The 15,244-nt window shown below is 39.2% G+C and overlaps 1 protein-coding gene and 3 non-coding genes across 4 annotated transcripts; all 4 read left to right on the top strand.

Annotated features, from left to right (window-relative positions):
* Positions 1-959: 959 nt before the first annotated feature.
* ahcy (adenosylhomocysteinase) lies at positions 960-10,578 on the top strand. Its single transcript, XM_085407096.1, has 11 exons — positions 960-1,117; positions 4,261-4,451; positions 5,681-5,756; positions 6,012-6,164; positions 7,367-7,479; positions 7,875-8,082; positions 8,230-8,317; positions 8,419-8,536; positions 9,124-9,246; positions 9,423-9,494; positions 9,970-10,578. Exons 1-11 carry the CDS (start codon positions 1,090-1,092, stop codon positions 10,099-10,101), a joined length of 1,302 nt encoding a protein of 433 aa, XP_085263222.1. The 5' UTR covers positions 960-1,089; the 3' UTR covers positions 10,102-10,578.
* LOC146670268 (small nucleolar RNA SNORA17) lies at positions 5,241-5,373 on the top strand. Its single transcript, XR_014911905.1, has one exon. It is a non-coding gene; the product is annotated as a small nucleolar RNA SNORA17 (small nucleolar RNA).
* Positions 6,557-6,688, top strand: LOC146670267 (small nucleolar RNA SNORA17). Its single transcript, XR_014911906.1, has one exon. It is a non-coding gene; the product is annotated as a small nucleolar RNA SNORA17 (small nucleolar RNA).
* Positions 8,797-8,929, top strand: LOC146670266 (small nucleolar RNA SNORA17). The gene has a single exon (XR_014911904.1). It is a non-coding gene; the product is annotated as a small nucleolar RNA SNORA17 (small nucleolar RNA).
* Positions 10,579-15,244: the final 4,666 nt, after the last annotated feature.

The following is a 15,244-nucleotide window of genomic DNA, read 5'->3' as shown; positions in this document are numbered from 1 at the left end:
CTGAAGCATTATGAGTTCCTTTCACTGCACCTAAGAGGCAGAGACCAACTCCTGAAAAACAACCACACATCATAATCCCCCCTCCACCAAATTTTAGACTTGGCACAAAGCAGACAAGTTCTCCTGGCAACCACCAAACCCAGACTCATCCATTGGATTTCTGAACAGAGAAGCATGATTTGTCACTACAGAGAACACGTCTTAGTGGTGGCATGCTCTATACCACTGCACCCAATGGTTTGCATTGTGCTTGGTGATGTAAGGCTTGGATGCAGCCACTCACTCATAGAGACCCATTCCACAAAGCTCTCCATGCACTGTTCTTCAATTTGAAGGCCACAAGAAGTTTGGAGGACTGTAGGGATTAAGTTTGCAGATAGCTGGTGACCTCTGCGCACTATGCGCCTCAGCTTCCTGCTCTGTGATTTTATGTGGCCTTCCACGATATAGTATATGTTTGCCTCCAAAAAACCTACAACTTTGTTTTCCCATTTAAGCATAAATTCATAGTTCTTGGAGACTGAGTTCAGCTGTTAATGCAGCCTTAAATTGACCCAATACAAAAATTATATAATTAAAAAAAAACATATTTATTAACAAAGGAAAAACTTACAAGACGACCCTATTGAAGGTGTTATATAGGAAGAACACCGCAGTATGTGTAGGAATAACCGTGAAGCATCTGCCTGTGTGCAAAATGTTATTCAACTTTCGCAGTCTGCATTACACGAATAAAGTAGTTTACACTGTCACTTATCTAGAAACCAGGAAACCACCGACAGATTCCAGCCTGAACTTGCTTACACACTCAAACTTCTCGCCTCAAGACCTCATTTCACAATTGACTCGACGTCCCACATCACCCGTTACCCAATCAAGTCGTTTACGCGTGGGGCGGGAGCTGCTGCAACCAATCGGAGTTCAAAAGAGAAGCGCGTTGTAGTCGCCCTGTCGAGTGAACTCGCCTGGATGAAGCTTCGACGATAAAAACCGAGCCGTCATGTTTTCGTCCCTCCCTCTCTGCCTCTGTCCGTCGGCCAGGCTGCCGCTTCTCTCAACCTTACCGGAACGTAACACCACAAAACAACCATGTCTGAGAAAGTCCCCTACAAAGTTGGTCAGTGTCAATGTTTATTTTTTCTGCCGTACTTGTATATCAAGTTAAGCTAAGCACGTTCGCGGTTAGTTAGCTAGTAATGCGTTAAGTTTGCAGGTTGGGTAACGGTTCCCATAGGCGTTTAATTTAGTATAGAAGCCAACCGTATACCGAAATAAATGTTTTATATGCCTTAGACTATTTTTTTTTTACTTATCCCAGACTTTGCAGGGCTTTCTGGACTCTTATTACTGCTAACTTGCTAGCATGTGGTGAAACGTGTTATGTTATTACCGCAGTTTAGCAAGCTGTCCAGTTAATTTGTTGGTGTTTCTTAGTCATTTTAGCAGTAAACTTTTAGATTTCCTTTTCCCGGTATGTGAATAAAGCATACTTTGATTCATTTCTGAGAATGAATCGACATGTAACAGCCATACTTGCATCGGGCATGGGCTGCTCCGTGAACAGAAAGCTCACCCAAAGCCTCTGGGAGTTGTAGTCTATCAGTGGAACCGTAGTCGCTAAGAACCCTTGGCTCAAGCTGTGTTTGTAAACTGCACCTCCCGTGATGACTTGCGCTTCACCGCCAGTTTCTGCGTGAGTGACAAGAACAGGCATAGACAATGCTGCACTGAATGCGACTTGCAAACTAGTAACGGAAGCACTACACGTGGTGTTTGCCTAATGTTGATGTCAGGCCTCTCTATTGGAATACAGGTTTTTTGTTTGTTTGTTTTGATAGTTTTGTTCCCGAATTAGACGTGGTTCTCTGTCACAATTTGCTATAAATGAGCTGTTAATAAATTTGAACTGTGCTTCTATGTCTGCCATGAAAATGGACAATTGGTCTATTGAAATGCACCAAATGTGAACCACACCTGTCGTGGATGATATTCTGCAGCTGACTAGAAACAGAAGCTGTTAGGCAATGTCCCGCTAATTGATAGGCATGAGACGAAGTCCGCATGCAATCCAAGGGTCAAGAGTTTTAACACAATAGCCGAATCTGTTAATTTGTGATATAATAATATATGCAATAACACTCATTTACTACAAGTACAATTACAAATGGTTAATCAGTAGTTAACTACAAGCATTTAATCAGTACTGTCTTTTGTATTGTACACTGCCTTCCCAAGTGCTGCTTGATTACAAAAAAAATCATAACCACAGTCATTGTGGTCAGTAATTATATATAAATAACAATTCTTTTACAAACATACATTAAGTTTGGAGGAATGGTAAGTTTAATAAACGTATGAAAGAAGAAATGCACGTTTTAAGTTATTTCCTTGAACTACTAATTATAATTAAACAGAAAAAAATAGATTCATGACCTTTATGGGGAAGCCATTGTCAAGTAAAAAGGTGTATTCATAGTTGAAACAACGAATTGTTGCAAAACTAGTTTTTGTGTTGTAGTATTCAAAATTAATGTATTGTTTATATTTGAAGTTAAAATGTGATTTATTGCACAGCCCTAACCAGAAGGCTATTGTAGTGGGTCGGCAGCTATGATTACAGTAACAAGCCAAAGCAGCATGTTTCTGAGAGCAAGGCTGGTAGTGCTGCCTTATGTTATTAAATTATTATGACAGTGGTCAGAAAATGTATTTATAGATCTGGAATTTTTGCTGTGTATTTAAGTCTAAAACTAAAAGCAAGAAAAATTAGGTGTATCAATAAGGTCTTAACTAGTGGTAGGTTTCAAATATGCAGATGGCATTGTAGGGAAAACAAATCAGTGAACTTAATTTTAATGCCACTTGGCCATCATTGTTGTTGTCCCTCACACATTTTACACACTTAAAAATTTAGTTGCTTTCTTAATGGTAAAAGCAACAAATAATAATAAACCTCCAAAAGCCAAAGATTTAATTTACTGTTGTCTGTGGCAAAGACATGTATCAGATTCTGTGTAAGAAGTGCTCCACTTTTGAATAACCTCATTGTTGAATCCTAATATTTATGCATTGAGTTGTCAGAAATCATATTTATTTTACATGTAATGTACATGACATGACACATTCTACTCTTTGTAGGAATGGTTTGATATTAATATAGGCACATGGTTGTTCTGAAAGTGCACTTCATACAAAGCAACAAGAGGCTGAAGTGCTAACAAAGAAACAGGATTAAGAACAAACAGACTTTTTGTAGATTTACGTGCTCTCTGTAAAGATCTGGCTTACTTGGCTCATTCCAATTTGAAAAGGATAATCACACTTCCCTATTGCATGCTGTTCATGACATGATTTTATTTCCTCAGTCTGGCCAACTTGTGCAACAGCAGCTGTTATGAAAATGAAAGAAGGGAGTGTAGAGACAAACTGTCAAAAGTGCAAATCTGTTATGTCACAGCTGTGGTCATGTGAATTCTCCACCTACAACAAGATTATTAGAAAAGAAGATTATACAATTTTATATAAGAAATCTGTGCAGACAAAACTGGGTATGCACAGGGTGTTAAACTTGCACACAATTTTGCTAGTAATAATAATAATAATAATGGATACTTTATTGATCCCCATGGGGAAATTACTTGTTTTTCTCTGCATTTGACCCATTCACTCAGTGAAGCAGTGGGCAGCCCACTAAGCAGGCGCCCGGGGAGCAGTGTGTAGGGACGGTACCTTGCTCAGGGGTACCTCAGGGTAGCCGTTAAGTGGATTCGAACCGCCGACCTTCCGATCATGGGGCGACCACTTTACCTACTGAGCTATCCCTGCCCCAGTATTTTGTATTTTGGACAGTACAATTAAAACTATTAGATTTGCCTTTTTGAGACTTGTAAAACTGCAGTTTAAAACATAACAGAGTTGCTGATTTGCAAAACCACATCCTGATGATGTGGTTTTAGGCATTTACCCCCCCCCCCCCAACTAGTTCTTTTTGAAAAATGGAACACTCCAGACAAATAATGTATGAATGTTATGAGTGTCTTTTATTTTTTATTTATTTATGTTAACAGGCATTTTGCTTAAAGAAAAACACTCAAGTTTTAAACTTTTGGACTTGAATAAACAGACCAAGTCTGATGCATATATGAGGCTTTACCTGACAAAAAAACATCCACCTGAGAATGCCAGACCAGAGAACAAGCTTATTGCATTAATCAGTTTTATCTTTGTACTCCTTTTGACAACCTGCGGTCTCTTTTCTAGCTGACATCAGCCTGGCTGAATGGGGACGTAAGGCCATCGACATGGCAGAGAACGAGATGCCTGGCCTCATGAAGATGAGGGAGATGTACGGTCAGTCCAAACCTCTAAAGGGAGCCCGTATCGCCGGCTGCCTCCACATGACCCTGCAGACTGCTGTTCTCATCGAGACCCTCACTGCCCTCGGAGCTGAGGTGACATTTAAAAGCTGCCTTTTAGTATTTATTTATCAAGAGAGCTTCCAGTAACTTCGCCTACATTGTGCGAGGGCACATATGCCCTCTTACTTTCTGCATTTAGACATAGTAATGTCTTTTTGAGAACAAACTGTAGGTCCCTTTAAAGTTGATGCATATAGATCTGTCAAAATCCTTTATGTTGTTTTTCGATAAGACTGTGCAGACCCTCCAGACAACTACAGTAGAGGACACATTAATTGATTCATTTATTGGTACAACCCATCTGGAGTCTGGCTTTTCTCCCCCTCTGTGTGCCTCAAGGCCGTGGTATCTTGTTATCATGTTGGTTTTATCTCTCTGACCACAACTGGTCTTGTCCTGCAAGAACCTGCACCCTGAGACCTAGCAGAGAACAAATAACAATCTCCCCTCCCCCCCTTTTTTTTTCTTCTTCCCTGAATTGGTTTTACTCTGTCTGCATTGGTGGTGACTTGACTTACAGTCAACTTTGCATATTTAAAACTGTTAGTAAGGGTATTGAACTGTAGATGGCAGCATTGGGTGACATTTGTTCATAAGGTAATAGCCTTAAGGTTTATTTCTAACAACTTGACTTCAGGAAAAATCATGTTTTGTGTGCACAAAAAACCTACCCTGATTTATTATGTAATGTTACATTATGAAAGGGTGAATGTGATGATTGGAAAATCTCAAGTTAAAAATCAACGAATGCTGCTAAAGTTTATCTAGATGTGCTGAATGATTTTCTCACCAGGCGTCATTGCATGTCATTGTGACTGATTTACTGCCCCTTGAGGCGTTGCAGCCCAACTGTTAGTGTTGCAGCTGTGTCATAAGGTGGCAGAGAGAGACTGGTGGTAGTTTACACTGAGACTCTAAAACACATTGGGGACTCAGGGTTATTCCCACCGACAGTTGAGTACACAGTGTGCTGTAGCTTGCTTTAATTGGACTTTGGTTTCCGTTATCTACACATTTCTGTCCAAGTAAGAATCCTGCCAGAAAACCAGTTAAATGCACTCAAAGCCAGCAAGCTGTTATTTATTAACATGTCACTTTACACGTTGTTTATAAAATCAATTAGCACAGAGGTTCATCAACAGCTAGGTTACCTGGGTTCATGTAAATATTTATTTCATAGATTGTGGTGATTTCCTGTTTAGTGTGTGTGATTGTAGCTTCATTTGTTTGTGCCTAAACTGACCCAGATTCTTCCTCCTCAGGTTCAGTGGTCGAGCTGTAACATTTTCTCTACTCAGGATCACGCTGCTGCTGCCATCGCCAAGGCTGGCATTCCAGGTAACACACACTGACAAGTTGAAATGAATTGGATAATTAGTCTCAGAACTGACTCATTTTCTGCAAGCATTCTTAAATCTTAGATTTTTTTAAATCTTGGAAGTGACAGTTAGGAGGAAGTACATGCTCTTAAGAGCTTTCCAAAGCACCATGTGTTGTTTTAAATACATGACAAAACTGCCAGGACTTTTTAATATACCCACCTGAATTTTAGAAATAAAGCACGTTACTAAATATATCTCTGTCCATCTGTAGTATATGCCTGGAAGGGTGAGACAGATGAGGAGTATGTGTGGTGCATTGAACAGACCCTGTACTTCAAAGATGGTCAGCCCCTCAACATGATCCTGGATGATGGAGGAGACCTCACCAACCTGGTCCACACAAAGTACCCTAAATTGCTGGCAGGTTGGTTTTATGCACCTACACTCACGGTGTAAAATGAAGCTGCTATTATTATTCTTAAGAAATCTTGCATGAATCAATCTTTCTTTGAGCTTTTGGCCACTGCATACAGCAGCTGCGACACATTATTTTAATAATATGAACACTGATGGGTTTTTTTTTTTGGTTTTTTTAAGCATTTTTATTTTTCATGCAAGTTTTCCAAGCTCTTAAGTTCTTCATGTAGAACTCCCTTGGACTTGTTTGCTCGTGGTATAACAATAGTTTTGCTCTTGGTATTGTGCAAGACTTGTTTCCAGTAAATGATCCATTATCTTAAGTGTAGTGGGAAAATGCTAAAACGGGAAGGGGGGGGGGGGCTCAAGCTCTTTTTGCACTTTAATGCACGTAGTTTTACTGCCCCTTGAGGCGTTGCAGCCCAACTGTTAGTGTTGCAGCTGTGTCATAAGGTGGCAGAGAGAGACTGGTGGTAGTTTACACTGAGACTCTAAAACACATTGGAACTCAGAGTTATTCCCACCGACAGTTTCACATAAAGGTGTACTGCATGACCAAACATCCTGTTAAAATCCAGCTGTCATGTATATACAGAATAATAGTGGCTTTACAACTAAAGAACTGAGAGAGGTACTCAAAGTCCCAATAATGTTCTATTTGTTGTTTGTGAACATTTTTCTTCATTGTGTGTTCATTTTTCACCACAGTAAAAAAATCCTGCACTTCTATGGTAAAACATAAAGGAAAATATGTCTTTCATTCCTGCTGGTGGGATTTGAAGATGCAAAAAAGACTACTGGTCACTTGATATATGACCTTTCAAGATGAGTTTATGGTATCTTTCACTAGTTTCAGGTCTTGTTTTAAAACGGCATTAGGTTAATGAACCTAATGTTCTTTCAAAGTGTGAATCCCTTCTGACTGATTGTATTGTTTTTGTATAACCATGCAGTGTCCTTAATTTCTCAGTGATAGCCAGCAGTTGCTTATGGTTATGGCCAAAATTCTCAAAAAAATCTGTAAACTATGTACAGGGTACACCAAACCACTTAGAGGTTAGTTATTATGTACATTATTTGTTACTGTTCTTTTGTGGCTTGAAAACATCTATAATAAGTCTAGTGCATGACCAGTTGTGGTCATGATTTATTCGTCACGGTCAAAGTTTATATAAAGTTCCAGGTTTTTAAGCAATTTTGTATTTCTAGGTATCCGTGGCGTGTCGGAGGAGACCACTACAGGTGTCCACAACCTGTACAAGATGTTGAAAAAGAGCGAACTGAAGATCCCTGCCATCAACGTCAATGACTCTGTCACCAAGGTGAGCAATCCTGAGCTTTTTAATCTCCAGCCTGTCATGTATAAAAATATAAACATCCCTCCTAGTGGACTTATTCATTCATGCAAATATAAATATGTTAAGTAGTTTATAAATATGCTTGATTGAATTGGTCTGTAAAATGTGTGACCTTGTGAATATTTATCTGGTGATCTATTTTTCTCCATCCTATAGATTTGAAGATAATGGAGTAGTTGTAAAATATTATCTGTTTATGAGGTGAATTACTTTGTATACAGTAATGATATGGCTAATTGAATGAGTTTGAACTAGATTTTCAGTTAATAACACCAGCCTGTCAGCTTGTATTCTTCTGCCTCATTTCAGTCTGGAACAGCCTCTTTATTCCATGTAATAACATTGTTTCCCACCCACAGAGTAAGTTCGACAACCTGTACGGCTGCAGGGAGAGTCTGATCGATGGTATCAAGCGAGCCACAGATGTGATGATTGCTGGTAAAGTTGCAGTGGTGGCAGGTTACGGTGATGTGGGTAAAGGCTGTGTCCAGGCTCTGCGAGGATTCGGCGCTCGTGTCATCGTCACTGAGATTGACCCCATCAATGCCCTTCAGGCTGCTATGGAAGGTAGATGAGGATGACAAAACTGTGCAGTACTTAAATAATGGGAGCAATCATTTTTAAGCTGTTGGGAAACTTGCATATTATATATGTTTCCTTTAAAATAAACAGGTTTCTGTAATTGAAACGGTGCTTTTCTCCTCTGTCTTGCAGGTTATGAGGTTACAACCATGGATGAGGCCTGTAAGGAAGGAAACATCTTTGTCACCACCACTGGCTGTGAAGACATAATCATGGGACAGTATGTTTGACCAACTCTCGTGTCTTTCAAACAGTTTAATTGTTTTTGAGTTTTCTTACACATTTAAAAAGTGGCTTATAAGTCAATGTGTTTACCTTCAGCCACTTTGAGCAAATGAAAGACGACTCCATTGTTTGTAATATTGGACACTTTGACTGTGAGATTGATGTCAGCTGGCTCACCAAAAATGCTGCTGAGAAGATCAATGTCAAGCCTCAGGTAAGAACAATGACAGCTACTTAAAGATTCTAGAGAATTCTGTGTTTTTGGTTATAGAGTATATACTAAAATGTATATTAAGATGGCATTACTGTTAATAGGATGTTGGTGAATGTTGAAGTGTTCTGTATTCTGTTGCTTTGTGTGTTAGTCATGAGGGGGGTGGCCAAAATAGTTCTCCACATGGAAAACAAGCACACAAACAAACAAACAAACAAACAAAACCCAATATGAGTTAGGGTTTTTTTTTTTTTTTTTTTACTGCCCCTTGAGGCGTTACAGTCCAACTGTTGGTGTTGCAGCTGTGTCATAAGGTGGCAGAAAGAAACTGGTGGTGGTTTACACTGAGACTCTAAAACACATTGGGGACTCAGAGTTATTCCCACCAACAGCTTAACATAAGATGTACTGCAGCTGTCATTTTTTTAATCACCCTGATACATGTGTAGTTGTAGGAGCTGGCTAAATATTCAGGTAAAGCCTAAGCGAGGACAGGGAGAGGTTACACAACACAAAGGATGAGCAGATGTCTCCTGCTATGTCTAAACTGTCCCTGCACAGCTGCTGATTCTCCTCCGACTCCTCAGGTTGATCGCTATCGTTTGAAGAACGGTCGTCACGTCATTGTCCTGGCAGAGGGCAGGCTGGTTAACCTGGGCTGTGCCATGGGACACCCATCATTTGTCATGAGCAACTCCTTCACCAATCAGGTACTAAGGCTGAGTCAGCGATGCTACAGAAAAAAATTATTATGTATGCTGTAAACTTTCATCTGTAACACTAGAATTCTATTAACATTTGGAACTTTGAAACAAAGTCTTTGAAACAAAGTGATAACATTATAATTGTTTTGTAGTCTTTATTAAATCCAAGTTCTCTACTGTAGGTGCTGGCTCAGATTGAGTTGTGGACAAACACTGCGAAGTACCCTCTGGGAGTCTACTTCCTGCCTAAGAAGGTCAGAACATGCACTGTGATAATACTGCTTAAGCTTATGCAGCACTTGCATTGTATCTGGTTTGTACTTTGTTGGACATGAATAGGAAATGTCAGATATTTACTTAAACTAGAATCTTCTTTTTTTTTTTTCTTAAGTCAAATTTCTTTAGATGTGTAAAGACATTGATTTTCAAACAGAATTTATTTTTATTTATTTATTTTTTTGAGTGAAGAGCAATTTTATATACCTTTATTCAGTAATTTATTATATCTTAAGATGTGATCAAAAATTACCTCTGGGACTAAATAACCACTGCAAGAAAATTATCTCTTCTGAAATTCTAAGTTTCTGCTTGTTAATATTTTCAGGCAGACATTAAAGCATGAAGGATAAATGCAAAAACCCCCAAAACTGAATAGGCAAAAAAGAAAAATAACTGGAATCTTTATTTAACATGTTTTTGCTCATTTATTCTTTATTTGTGTGCCTGTAGCTGGATGAGGAGGTGGCAGCTGCCCACCTGGATAAACTGGGAGTGAAGCTTACCAAGCTGACAGAAAAGCAGGCCAAGTACCTGGGCCTGCCCACCGAGGGGCCCTTCAAACCGGACCACTATCGTTATTAAGCTCCCCTGCAAGTCTGGGGAAGAACAGAAGAAAGAGGAAGAGGTGTGGCCAGAATGGTGTTGGTGTTTGGTGGGTGGGAGCACTTGAACCATGTTGCACTCTGGGTGCTGTGTTTGGTTTTAGGCTGGACAATAGCTCAGTGATTCAGGGATACAGAGACATTTTTCTTCCCCTCAGCCTGTAAATGAAATGCTAAAGACATTAATTCACAAGTTGCATCTGGCAATCCATTTGGTGATGCTGACGTTTGAAAACGGTACCCTTAACGGTAGCTTCTGCTAACTAGCGAGCGTTGAACGACTCGCCTCTGGTTGAAGCTAGACTTTAGGTGGATGCCATTCTACCACCAAAGCTTCCATCAGTAGCTTTAAATGGTTAGTTTTTTTTAAAAGAATAAATAGATGAAGCTGTGGAAGCTTTTTTTTTTTTTTTTTAATCTCGTCTTATTCTGCTCTGACACACCAACACACACCAAACTCTTCGGCTATCTCTCCTCTTTCTCGCCCATACTCTTCCGAAACGCCATCAAGTGCTACTGCTGTTAAAGAGAATTTCTCTTGCTGGTTGTCATTCCCTCTCTGTTTATGGAATAAAACAAATCCTCATGCTTTTCTATCTAAACTCTTCTCTCTGTCTCATAGCGGCTCAAGGTGGAACATGATGGGACAGGTTTTTCTCCCGCATCTTAAGCCAGGCAAATGTTTGGCCTAATTCCAGTGTGTTCACACTAATAATGACATGTGTTAGCACTTAATTGAAAACTGCACTCAAGCTGTCTTAACAAAACTGGGATCGGTCCTGAGGCGATAACCACTCATCCAGACTAATCACTGAAGTCAAGAGGCAAGCCGCAGCCAAAGTAATCAAAGTACCACCAAAGCACGTAACGTTTTTGCCTGATTTAGGAGTCCTTTTGATGCCTCATTTTCTTCCTTTTGATGTAATTAATGTAATTCAACTCGAAGGGCCAAAGTGTTTGCAGTGCCCCACCTTCTCAACTCTTTTCGTTACGCACTATGGCCAGTTAGGTTCTTGCAATGCTGGGTGTAAATGGATCACGGTGAAGGTGAAGTGCCCGTCTTTTCCCCTCAACGGTTAAAGCCTCAATGCAGGCTTTACCTGCTTGTAAGTGGATTAATGTTGAAACTGCCAAGTGACGATTAAAAAAACAAAAAGGAAAAACATGCCGACTCTGAATTCTTTCTCCTCGTATGGTTGTAAGGTGATGCATCTCTCTGGAGGGGGGACTTTTTATATTGGGTTGAAAGGTCGGGTCAAGAAAACATTTGGCTGAAACACCCGATGGCTTGTTCGTTGCCTGTTTTAAATTGATATTAAGCCTTTTTCATAACCTTATCTGTGTTTAATATTGCAGCTATGACAAAGCAGGTTCTAACCATAACAAAGTTCTTAGTTTAATCCATGCTGTGATCTTTCACTAAACTGAAACAAACCTTTAGGGTTATTCTTGGCTCATTCAGAGTCAGGAGGGTTACCACACACAAGCGCGATTGATTGATATACAGTAAAAGCAACAAGTCCTTTTTGCCTTATTTGACAAATACATTTTTCACTCTGGCCAACTGATAGCCTACTGTATTACCATGTTTGAGTAGAGCAGCAGATAATTAAAAAATTCTTCACTTGTGTGTGTATATTACAGTCCTGAGGATTTTTCATAGGGTTGCTAAAAAATTCCCAAATGAAGATAAAACTGTCCTCCTACCATTGTCTGTGGTATAACTCCGGTCCATATTTCTAGGGTCTTAGCAGATAAATTGCTTGTGACCTAAATGAGGTTTAAATAAATTTTTAGTTGTATGGCATAAATACTGTGATAATCTTTCCTAACAGGTTGGCAGGAATGACCAGTTAAAAAAATAAATGAACGATAAATTCAAGCCTCATAGTTAAAGCAATCCACGTCCCGACGCAGCTCATTGCCCCGAGCACAGCTAAACCACAGGCATTCGCTCTAAAATTTTCAAATTTGCTTACAGGCTAAAGGGGCGACCTGGGGTGTGGGTGTCCAACCCCAAAAAATGAGTGTAGTTAGGAGTCACACAAGGAGGCCTGATCCCTTACCTGGGAAAAATGTCTTCTGCATCATTTTAAATATATGTAATGTGTTGAATATAATAACCAGTGACAGCTCTTGTGCTAATCACATATCTGAAACACTTTTAAGTGATAGAAAAACCCCTCCCCTTTCAACTGCTTCAGTGCCTGTCATTCTCTAGGTCCTTTACTTTTTAAAGGTGAATTTGCAGAATGCAATAGTGCCTAGTCTGACAGCTGTGGTTGGCTCCACTATCTTGTTGGTAAATCTTTTGTTCCTGCTAGTAATGGACATCATTGCAGAGCAGTTGTTTTATATTATAACATGATGAATTTTTGGAAAAGACACTGTGTGCTCTGGCCTCACAGTCCAAACATGCTCCCTACCAGCTGAAAATCCAGATAAGATCGTCTGCTGTACAAGTCCTCAAGGCATCAGTCACAATGTTTATAAAAAAAAAAAAAGACTATAAAATTGAGTTAGCTGACACAACACAAGCCAGATGTCAGATCAGCAGACCTAATGCAGATTTAATATGGCGTTATTTTTGTGCCACTATTCTGAGCGCACGTAAAAAAAAAAAATGCAGGTGCAAGTGTTGCATTTTGAGGAGAAATTTATTTTGAGCAAAGAAAAGCTGAGTGAACAAAATTCATTGCTGCGTGCGGAATGAATTCAGTTTATTTTGTGACCCAGAAAGAGAAATATTTCAAACTCCGCCACTGCCTCGTTTGAGTTTTGGACGAAATGGATTCTGGGATATTGCATTTCGTCATTTCGAGCTGATTGGAGACAAGAACAGCCAATCAGATTTTTTTTTTGCATCCAAGTCTGTGATTGGCTGGTTTTGTGGCACAAATATAACGGTGTACAGAAAGAGCTGAACGCGCATGGGCAGAAATGTTGAGAGCGAGCAACACATTGCAAGCAAGCGCAAATGCAAAAACTGAGCGAGAGAGGCTGCTATTGTGTGTGTGTGGATAATAGCAAACACTGAAATACATTTTTTGCACCCAGCAATGATTTTTGTTCACTCAAATTTAGCTTTTCGTCGCTCAAATTAAAATTCTCCTCAAAATGCAACACTTGCACCTGCAATTTTTTTTTTTACTTGCGCTCAGAATAGTGGCACAAAAATAATGCCATAATTTAAGTACTTAAATCATTTTCAGAGTCACTTGACTGATTGGATTAAAAAAAAAAATCAAGAGGCAGGATAAAAGGACCTTAAGGTGACTGTTGGGGCAAACGGGGATGAAGGAAGCTCAACATGTATAATGTCAGTCTGCTGTTTTGAATGTCTCCTGAGGTTTCACCTGATCTGCTTTAAAAAAAAAAGAAGTTCTCCAGTGGCGTGGAAGAGCTCATTTAAATCTGTTTTATGGAGACCTCAATCTCTCTCGAGGCCAAATTGTGACACAAGATAACACATGACTTGAGATATTATTGGAATAGACTGTTCTGAAAACACGAGCTTGGACTGATAAAACACACAGCAGTAAGAGACACTAAAGTCCTCTCCAAAGTAAACCTCACATTAAGAATTCAGTGTGTATGAAACGGTTTATACGTTTTATTCAGTTGAACCAAAAGCGACCATATTCGGGGTAAATAGCTGATCTAAGTTTACAGCTAATGCCTGCATGTTGCCTCCAAGGGTGCGATGCACATATGTATACCTGTTAATTGGTACGAATAACAGTCTGGTAAAATGCCAGAATTTCACTTAACCAAAACTGAAGCATAAACGTCCTGTGTGGTCTGTACCTTACAGGAGGCCAGAGTATTTGGCTGATAACTCCATGAAAATGCTCTAAAGATGCCAACAACACATATATGGTGGAGAGTTCCAGTTCAATGATTTAAATTAGGGAAAGTGGAGCACTTCAGAAGCACTAATGAGGACGGCTATCCCCTGGGTCAATGCACAAAGCACCCTTTACTTCTGATATGCTTATTCTACTTTTATTGCATGGTTGGATATTTTTACTATTCTTTTTTTTATCCTGTTGTATAGTTGCAAGTATCTGTACTTCCTGGGTAACAAATGTATATGTTGCTCTTCTACTAAGTGGTATTTGATAGATTAACAATAAAGTATTTTATATACACCCACCAGCTGTCACGCTTCATGTGAGACTAAAGACCAGTTTTACCCATTGTCCCTCATCCCACTCATTGAAACAATGTCCCACATTTTGATTTGCTCTACTTTTCAATACTTTTATAACATCTGGCTTTAATCCAACAGTTGTGAAGAAAGCCAGGAAAGCTTTCATCGCAGGTTAACCAGTCACTAATTTTTGTTGCCAATGTTATGACCAGCAGGGGAAATTCACCACAAAGTCACAAGCTCTGCAAATTCTAACACAAAGAAAAAGGAAATGTAGCGACATCAAAGAATTGTAAACTGTTTACAACTGGGTGATTCGACTGAAAGACGATTCCCAAAGCATTTGTGGTCTTAAAGAGATGTACAGATGCATCCCTTCTGAAGCCCAAATATTATTACCAGATAGAATAAAAGCTTTAATAACACTTAGCAGATTTAACAGTTGCTGGTACAGAAAAAGAGCAGAAATAATTGGAAGAAGACATACCCACAAGAATAAATGCTTTCCTTTAATGCTTATTGTGTTATATTGTTGAGATGGTAAGGGCTTTAATTGTTGCTCAAATGAAATAAGCTTTAGTTCAGGTTTGCATGTGTTTATTTTATTATTGTTATTTTAGCGTTTAGCACCTACATTTTTTTTAGCTACTAACCTGATTTCACCAGCAGGTGGCAGTGTAAGTACTCTATAACATGTTAAATAAATATAAATTCACCTTTGGAAATGTTGGTATGATGTGATGTTTTGATCTTTTGTGCATAATTTTATATTTATTTTATTTTTGAAGAATTGGAAGCTATCTTAATGCAGATTTAGAAAAGAACGGAGAATCAGGTTGTTTTTTTCATGTCTGTTGGTGTTTTTTGTGATGAATCGTCTTCGATTTTTCTATATTTCATCAATATTAAAGCCCAGTATCAGAGCCCATGTCACTGGATTTTTTTAAGACCACAAATTAAATAAAAGAGG

This window comes from Rhamphochromis longiceps, linkage group LG5, assembly GCF_057381845.1.
Source record: "Rhamphochromis longiceps isolate RC_006_pf linkage group LG5, R_longiceps_female_GT1.1, whole genome shotgun sequence".
Taxonomy (NCBI): Eukaryota; Metazoa; Chordata; class Actinopteri; order Cichliformes; family Cichlidae; genus Rhamphochromis; species Rhamphochromis longiceps.
This window is presented reverse-complemented; position numbering and strand designations above follow the sequence as displayed.

Coding starts and splice junctions, on each gene's coding strand:
- ahcy (XM_085407096.1), top strand. CDS start 1,090: ATGTCTGAGAAAGTCCCCTACAAAGTTG. Junction 9,247..9,422: donor GCAACTCCTTCACCAATCAG/GTACTAAGGCTG, acceptor TCTCTACTGTAG/GTGCTGGCTCAGATTGAGTT. Junction 9,495..9,969: donor TCTACTTCCTGCCTAAGAAG/GTCAGAACATGC, acceptor GTGTGCCTGTAG/CTGGATGAGGAGGTGGCAGC.